A 9,512-nucleotide genomic window follows, 5' to 3' on the forward strand; every position below is an offset into this window, starting at 1 on the left:
TGTTCCATTTAGCTGCCTCTACAGTGCACTTCGATAAAGTTATTTGTCAGCATATTTGAGAAATAGCATTAATAATTCGACAAGTAATTTTAACATTTAAAATATTACGCATTATCCTGTAGTCAGATAATGCCTGTCATTGAGACTATGTACCCTTGGTGCCTGTGAACTTAGCCACGACAGAAACTCACGATAATGTGAAATACATTCATCTAATTCAGTACAAAACAAAACCAGGTTACTGCCTTATTCATTACATCTGACAAGGAAGTGAGTCTGAGAGACATCTCCTATTGGCCGGTGAATGAGTGAAATCCTGCAACAATAACCAAGAAGATTTCAGAGTCGCCAGGGACGCCCCATGACGTCGTCAAAATGTTCATATTGGCCAATGACATTACATAACGTCATCTGAGATGATTTCCTATTGGACGAATGCTGACGCCGACGCAGAATCCTCCTGCTTACGAGGTAAGGCAAAACTAAAACGTTCTTCATTTGCCATTTCAGAGGGTCGTTGCGACTTTGGCCGAGTTCAGAGATAGCAAGCCAGGTGAGATATTACGTTCACGTTCATTTAATTATTATTCTTTAGGGCATACGGATTGCTTGTGTAACTTGTTTGTGAATAAGCAATAAGGTGTTGCAAGAGCTAAACTATACGTATGAGACGATTATAACACACACACACACACACATATATATACATACATAAAACTACATTTAAATATTATTAAAGAAAACATCACTGGTTCTTTACACCGTACGATCTTCTAAAACAACCCAATGATACATTATATGAAACTAATTCCTATTCGTGCCTTGAAAGCCCAAAGTATACCAGTGCTTTAGAGATAAGAGCTGAGAGTAATAATGTGTGATGAGTCCAAATACTACGGATGAGACTTCTTTGTAAATATATGGAGGGGCCGATGTAGAGGAAATGTACTGTATTGGGGTTTTATTATTAATGAAACAATGTTAGGAGAGAGTTAAGGAAAGTAAGATTGAAGCAAGAGCATATGAACGGGGGTACATTAAAAGGATTGAAAGGGGTTGCAGCTAAGGGACGCTGCAAAGAACCCGAAGCAATGCTTACACTGCACCGCGTGAGGTGCATTGATGGTACAATACTTAACTCCCCTTACGAGGTATTGTCACAACGTCACTTCATCCGCGATTTCCCGCGTAAGGTCTCCGGTAATGTCGAATAATAATAATGATGATGACTTGCATCAGATACGAATCTTTATAAACGACTTACTTGATAAGACGGACATTTTGTATGAGTTGTTCAGGTCCGAGTTGACGGATATATCATTCGATGCTCCTCTGTTGCTCCCAAATTTAAGCCGAACTCAGCCAGCCATTATTGCACCGTTCAGTCATACAAAGGCGCCATTCCTGAAAGGTAAACGAGACAAGGATCATTTCACTGTCCAGAACAGAACGATATAATTGTAACTATAATAACTGTCAACTGTATCCGTATAGTGTATAATCAAGGCCACCGAAAATAGATCTATCTTTCGGTGGTCTCGGTATAATGCTGTATGAGCCGCAGCCCATGAAACTTTAAACACGGCCCGGTGGTGGAATGTCCTATATCGTTGCCAGAAGCACGATTATGCCTAACTTTAACCTTAAATAAAATAAAAACTACTGAGGCTAGAGGGCTGCAATCTGGTATGTTTGATGATTGGAGGGTGGGTGACTGACATACCAATTTGCAGCCCTCTAGCCTCAGTAGTTTTTAAGATCTGAAGCCGGACGGACAGACGAAGCCATCTCAACAGTTTTCTTTTACAGAAAACTAATAAAAGCAGAAACACGCAGCAGAGGGAATCGAACGATAGGTATCGCATTTACAGTAGCAATACACACACAGACTTAGCAAGGGTACCCAAGTTCGACTCCCGGGCGAGAATCGGAAGATAGGCGGCCCACACTGGTAAAAAGCAGATTGTTCCTAACCAGTATATGGGGTACCGGATGTTGAAACTTCTGTGGTAGTCACAAACCAGTATCAAAAAGGGTATTGATATATAAATATGTATGTATACATATGCATGTGTAACTGCACCGTGTGTGGCTTATCTATATGGTTTGGTTAAGTTTTATTTCCTATTAGTGACTTTAAATTTTTACTTTATCTTCAGTTTCTTTAATAAATTTATTTATTTTACTTCCTAAAGTCTTCATTTAAACTTTTTCTACATTTTATGTACTGTTCCTTCTCATATACACACATACTATATATATATATATATATATATATATATATATATATATATATATATATATATATATATATATATATATAATACTCAATATATATAATATAGTGTGTGCTTGTGTCAGAGGGAACAGTTAAGGTATAACTTCTGAGCTTCAAATGAAAACGAAAGTAAGAAAAATAATAACGTGTACTAAAACTCGGTGAAATTGTGTCAAAATAAGTTTTATTGTTACCACACTTCGAATATTCCCAGCTGTTCCCTCGTCGATTACCAAAACACCTGTGACGCCAGTTTACATAACCAAATTATGACAAAAAGACCTATTTCTCATTTCAAACCTTAAACCCTTGAATAGAGCACCCCAAAGTGAGTAATTTTACAGAATTAACTTAAAGGAATTTTACAAAGCTTCAGAGAGAGAGCCCTTTCCGACACTCGCCCAATGGCGTTATCCGGCAAGCACCTCCGCGTTGCCGCCGGCGTGTGGAACCCTTGGGTACTGATGGAACACGACCAACAGGGCCGCCTGGTGAAGTCGACAGGGATTTTCATCGAATTCATGAATATGTTCGCTCAGCAGCTCAATTTTACGTAAGTACAGACGAAGGAGGAAGGGCTGACGCTTGGCAATGTGGCCAAAGCGAGGAGAAGTAACATGTGAGGAGATATGAGTCTAACTGATGAATGCAGAGCTGATTAAGTTCTAAATTTTTAAATCGTATTTTCCACGAATATAGACTTATCGAGATTTTATTCATCTATAGAATAAATCTGGAAAATATAAATATCAAAATTATTACATCAGCTTCTTTAATCTTCTATAGAATAAGGCTTGAAAATATAAATATCAGATTAAACCTTTTGCTTACCTCGTTGGTTTATGAAATTTATCACAAATTTGCCTTTGAAAGAATTATAATTCCCAGTCTCAAAACATAAAGAACGCAACGTGACTCCGAAAATTTACTTTAAAAGTTAAAATAAATAAAATAAAATGTCAAATTTGGTGCAGATTGGGTGCACGATCATTGAGACAATTATTTTTTTAGTGGGTGTAGCAAGACTAGGCCTACAAGGTCTGACCCCTACACCGGTGCGGAGAGTTTTTGTTTGAACTGTGGTATCTGCAATTACTGTTTCGGCTTTCGTTATTAATATTGCTATTGTTATCTTTTCAACTTAAGTCTTGCCCTTTTTGAACGGTGTTAATCTTCCGGTAACTTGCAATCAAGGGATCGATCTCAGGTTTCCCGCTGATGAGGCGATGGTTCTAACTATTGAACCACAGCAGTTACATAATTTCTCCTTCCTGCAATTATTAAATATAATAAAATCGACAGAATCAATATTTGTCATTTGAAATTCAGTTTTCCAATTAAATACCAAAATTCTTCATTGCTATTCTACCTAAATTCACCTTCCAGTAATTACAAAAAAAACTAATTAATCACTGGCAATGTTTTCTCCAAACTTTCTAATAATAATAATGATAATAATAATAATAATGTTAAATGGATTCAAAAATAAAGGAAAAACAAGCTCTGGAATCACTAGAACTATTCGGTCCAAATTTGTTTCAGATATTCCCTAGTAGAAGCAGCTGACGGGGAGTGGGGCAGAATACTACCTAACGGATCAACAACTGGGATGATAGGCCTATGCCACAGGAGGGTAAGGGGGCCCTATTATAGACCTACAAATGGCCATTAATATATTGTTAGACTTAATGAAGCCTAGCAACTGGTAATATTCCTGTATATCATATATATATTCGCCTATGTATGTTTGTGTTTATATATATATGTTTGTGTGTATATAATACTGCAAGTCATTCCTCCACACAGGAAGTTGACATGGCTCTAGGCCCATTCAGCATAACATATTTGAGGAGCCTGATAATTGACTTTTCCGTTCCTGTCTACATCGACAACAGCGGTATATTCCTCCCTAGGCCTACGCGCGAACGGGACCTCACAGGTTTTGCTAAGCCTTTTGCCTGGCAGGTAACAGCCCTTCAAGGTAACAGCCCTTCATAAATGCAAGGCTGGAGCCGCGTGTTTATGTACTGTAGGTTTCTATACATAACAGTTAAGGTCAATTTAGACTAAGAAGAAAAGTAATCTAAACACTGTGAGTCAGTGGTTATACAGTTGGACAATTCTCCTGGTCTGATAGGCCTACATTTCAGTAATTACAAATAGGAAGTTGAGATACTTTCACACAAATACATAAATATGATTATAGATACACACAAGTGTCATCAACATTTTAAAACCCTCTTTGTATATTTTGTCCGGATAACCTACCCACTCCATAACACACTCCAGGTATGGATAGCTTTGTCCATGGCAGTTCTTGGAAGTATGGTGCTGGGCGTCGCCATGAGACGGTTTGTTCAACAATGGGACCCATTAAAGTTCGAGCATAATCTCCAGGAGTTCCGTGGAAAGACTTGGCCACTGCTGACCTTTGAACCCGTTTGGTTGATCAGGCTGCTTCTACTTGAAGGTAAGGAAGGATAGAAAGAGAGATATGGGATTGTTGTTTATCAATCCGGTAGAGTAGCAACATCAACCATAAACTGAGAGAGAGGGACTGAGGTCATTTTAACTAAGTCTTTTGGATTCCAGTAATGTAAAAGACATCATTGCTCTCTCAATTCCTGAGGTTCCCCTTTGGCTTCTGTGGGACGCTCTGAAGGAGGATCCCTCAGCCAAACCCCTTGGTAAGCCCAGGAAGATACCCATTTTGTAGAATACTGGCCTCTGGCTTCCACTGGGAAGTGCCAGAATGGGACCCCTGTTTTGGGGGGGACCAGAGTCTCCCAAATATCCAAGGCTCCCTCCTGAATCCCCTGAGAATTGTCTCAGGTATTAAATGAGATTTACTCTTATATTGATGGGAGAAGCAAAACCCAGCCACAACTTTCTGTAATTCCTCAAAAGCACTCGTCCATTCAACAGTCTAGCCTGGGGCAATTTTAGATTCGTTTGGCTGTAAGAATTTGAAGTCGGCTCTCATTTTAGCCTCAGTTTCTAGTGAGGAAACAGCCATAGGAATGGATCCAGTGTCCTATAGGGGTCTCAGAAAATAGGAATCACTGTATGTCTTTCATCAACATTAAACCATATCAAAATTATTATTACAGCTGGGACTTCCCACGGAATCCAGGGGACATCTTATTGTTTGAAAAAATATCCTGTACCATTTTGTCTTTGGAATCTGACAGGGTTGTAACAGTTCCTTTGGCAACCAAACAGCTAACAGTCATGTGGAGCATATATTTTAGTTTAAAAAAAAACCATATACATTTTCTTTCCGCCCAAAAATACACTTAAAAACCCATAAAGTTATTGTAAATAATGTTTTAGCAAAGCATTTTAATGATTTTGTTGGTTTATATGTATAAGTTAGATAATGCTTAACAAGAAGCAGAACAAGTCCAGAGGTAAAACTCAAATTTTACTCCTCAGGTGTAGAAATCCCACCAATGATACTGACTGGTCAACTGTTCATGGGAACGTGGATGTTAGCAACCTTGATTCTAAGTTCAGCTTACCAAGGTGTTCTGACCTCTCTTCTCGCAGTACCCAAGGTTGAAATTCCTGTAGATTCTCTGCAGGATTTGGTTAATTATGGCAAGATCCCCTGGGCCAACGAATATGGAACCTCTCTTCATCAGTTTTTTGGCGTAAGTAGATTCTTGGCTGTGTCTGGCAAAAGACACTGTGAAGTGTTCTGTTCAGAGGCAATGGGAGTGGTAACCTGAAAGTCTTACTTAGCAGTCCCAACAAGATGGCAAGAAAAGGTATAAAAGTGGGACTTAGCACCCATCTCTTGATGGGTGTTAGGCTGTGAGCAAGTGAGAATACAAAAATCAAAACACTTGTTCAGAGAGGTACTGATTTCTATGAGTGAGCATGATGCATACCACTTGGTTATCAAGGCTACCCGAGAGAGACCATCTGCTTGAACTCAACAGGACAACGGCTGAAATTGTACCATTAGAAAAGAGGCAAGAAGCAGATCAGATGAACTGCCTTCAGGCTGGTTCTATCAAGGAGGAACAGGCTACCAAATGGAGCCTGAATAACTGAAATGAAGATGTGATCTTGCAGAATGGCACCTTATTTAGAGACATCACAGTTATACACTTTTCTAGCAAGAAGTTTACCATATCAATCGTTTACAGCAGCCCATATAGACAAAGGCATATCTTTTCACAGACCCTCATTAGTAGTTTGAATATATGAAATCATCTCTTTACACTGTTTTGTCTTGTAGCCATAGTAATGTGTTCGCGTTATGAATAATAATAATAATAATAATAATAATAATAATAATAATAATAACTGTTTATTCCTTCTTACCTCCTAAGTTGTATTATTTGATATTTTCACCAGTTTAATTTCTCCCATTCTCTCTGCATATATATATATATATATATATATATATATATATATATATATATATATATATATATATATATATATATATATATATATATATATATATATACATATATATATATATATATATATAATAATACTGTATAAGTAATACCATGAACCATTGAAAATTAGGATATTCTGTTGCTTTCCTTTGTGTTCCAGGACGCCAAATCAGGCATTTACAAGGTGATAAACGACAAGGCTTTCCTGGTCACAGCTTGTTACGACGAACGCCAGCGGATGAAGGTTCAGAAATTCGCCATACTGTGCGATTTCTTCTCCATGAAGAAGGTAGGTATTTGTTTTCATGTCAAGAAACCGGAAGAGGCAAAATTACCAGAAAAAATATTATTTGATACTGGAGTTTTTATGCCATGATCTTAACGTGATTAGTACGAAGCTCATGCTCAAATTACTGATATTCACCGTATTTTGTTTACGCTTTACCCTTCATGCCAGTGGGACTGGTACTAAACACGGCGCTCACTGGGGTGGTACTATTACTAAAGTAAAACTTTACAGCGAAAGAAACGACCGTCAGGAACGTTCAGAGCACATTAAAAAGTAAGAAAATATTTTCAAGTCCAAAATGGGATAATACAATAGAATTTTACCGATTTTAGTTTAAGCTGGCCTTATGCCAGCCTAGGCCTTTGTCGAGAGGCTATCTGTAAGTTCGATAAAGTGTGAAAGTGTATAAGTGTGGATCCCTAGATCATCCTAATAACTAAGTTGTGTGGGGCTGGCAATAGCAATGAATTACTTCCCCAAGTTCGGTCTCGTTACTCATTTATGAAGCCAATAACCTAGGCTATCGAACGTCTTCATCATCCAAGCCTGACCTCATATAAATAATACCCCGTAGGGCGGTAGTGCCGTCAGTGCACCTCATGTGGTGCACTGTATGCATGACTTAAGGTTCTTTGCAGCGTCCCTAATTCGGCCCCCTAGCTGCAACCCCTTTCATTCTTACTATTGTAACTTCGTTCACATTCTCTTTCTTCCATCTTACTTTTCTCCCTCCTCTAACAATTGATCCATAACGCAGCTACGAGGTTTTCCTCCTGTTACAACTTTCAAACCTTTTCCACCCTCGATTTCTGTTTCAGCGCTGATTGACCCTATAGGTTCCAGCGCTTGGCCTAAATTCCATAGTCTGTTCTCTCATATAAATAAGAAAATGGAGGAGCCTGATTTGCTTGGGGAAATTTAGTCATACACGATGGTTCCTTCCACGGGAAGGGACCTTGAAACCACCTTTAGACCAAGAGGAGGAAGTTGGGAGGAACGATTTGTCACGTTTAAACTTTTTTTTAGTTTTTGTCTTACAGTGTCTACCCTAGTTTCTTTTCCTGGTAGCAATCATACCTTTCTATAACGGCTCCTTCATAATGTTATACCACTTCGTTTGTCAAAATGATAGATATTGATCGAATAATGTCCTTTTTTTAACGAAAATCTGAATTTCAATTATATTCATAGCACTGCTTATTCTTGTACTGACAAATTCTGATTTCTCTTCAGATTATGAGCGACGACTATAGTGAAACCGGCCAGTGCAATTATTACATTGCTAAGGAGTCCATTTGGGCATCAAGTTTTGCCTTTGCTTTTCCTAAAAATAGTTCAATCATACCGTACTTCAATAAACTGTAAGCAAATGGATGTACCATATCTCACCATTTTTAGACCTAAAAAAAAAGTCATAATTACACACTGCCTGCCACCCTCTGCTTCCGTTTTCTATACATAATTATCAGAGGAAGATTACCTAGCATGTACAATGTTTATTTTGTAATACTTCCTTGATTTACGCTAGCCTGACAGTTTTTTGAAAGACTAATTTTGGCTTCTCCTGTCGTTCAAGAGTTACCATGTTGAAGGAAGGCGGTATAATAAGCAGATACAGGCAGGAATTCACGTCAAATGCAACTGCGTGCATGGTGAAGCCCGGGAAAGAAGACGGGTTTTCTACACTGGTGCTCTCACTAAGCGATTTCGGAGGTGTCTTCCTGCTTTGTCTAGGAGGTACGGTTAGAATGCATTCAGTTATATATATTCATATATATATATATATATATATATATATATATATATATATATATATATATATATATATATATATCAGTGTCAATAGAGATTATCATGACTCAAAAAAGCCATAAGAAAAATAGAGTACCGTTTTTTTTAGTAAAGATTAAGGATTCCCACTGCCGAGAATCCTGTCTTCTAAAAGGTACCATACAAGTTAACACATTATTATTATTATTATTATTATTATTATAGGATTGGTATTGGGTGCCATACTTCTCATGGGAGAGCTGGCTGTTGGCTGGGCGAAGAAGAGAGGCAACTGACTTTCATCTACAGTTACACCCCTACCGCTACAATTGCAATTACAGTAACAATGATTATAGTAAAGTTATCGCTCCTACTGACAACAAAACGTATGGCATTTATTTGCTTATTTGTGTTTTTCTTTTAATTTTACTGTGATTAATTTAAATGATTGAAGTTTCATGCATATTTAGACGTGTGCCTTTTCATATCCACGTGTCTTCGATTTTATATATATATATATATATATATATATATATATATATATATATATATATATATACATATATATATCATATATATAATTAAAAATTATAAGGTTGAAGCAAAGGATCGCTAATGAAGAGTTAATGAAGTAATGTAAACGATTTTACAAATGTAAACTGAAGATATTTGGACCAGAGTATATATATATATATATATATATATATATATATATATATATATATATATATATATATATATATATATATATATATATATA

General features: G+C 37.2%; 2 protein-coding genes across 4 annotated transcripts in view; one reads left to right on the forward strand and one right to left on the reverse strand.

Moving 5' to 3' along the window:
- The window catches only part of LOC136829730 (serine-rich adhesin for platelets-like), a 62,645-nt gene extending 61,350 nt beyond the window's left edge, over positions 1–1,295 (reverse strand). For all 3 annotated transcript variants that reach the window (XM_067088539.1, XM_067088540.1, XM_067088536.1), the window contains exon 1: positions 1,265–1,295. In XM_067088539.1, the coding sequence (XP_066944640.1) occupies positions 1,265–1,280 (16 nt within the window). In that variant the 5' untranslated portion in view covers positions 1,281–1,295. The remainder of the gene's footprint in view (positions 1–1,264) is intronic.
- Positions 1,296–2,595: 1,300 nt separating this feature from the next.
- LOC136829734 (probable glutamate receptor) lies at positions 2,596–9,174 on the forward strand. Its single transcript, XM_067088547.1, has 9 exons — positions 2,596–2,831; positions 3,821–3,911; positions 4,085–4,243; positions 4,568–4,748; positions 5,714–5,931; positions 6,854–6,982; positions 8,216–8,343; positions 8,559–8,719; positions 8,978–9,174. Exons 1-9 carry the CDS (start codon positions 2,683–2,685, stop codon positions 9,046–9,048), a joined length of 1,287 nt encoding a protein of 428 aa, XP_066944648.1. The 5' UTR covers positions 2,596–2,682; the 3' UTR covers positions 9,049–9,174.
- The last annotated feature ends 338 nt before the right edge of the window (positions 9,175–9,512 follow it).

The sequence above is a fragment of the Macrobrachium rosenbergii genome, chromosome 45 (genome assembly GCF_040412425.1).
Source record: "Macrobrachium rosenbergii isolate ZJJX-2024 chromosome 45, ASM4041242v1, whole genome shotgun sequence".
Lineage (NCBI taxonomy): Eukaryota > Metazoa > Arthropoda > Malacostraca > Decapoda > Palaemonidae > Macrobrachium > Macrobrachium rosenbergii.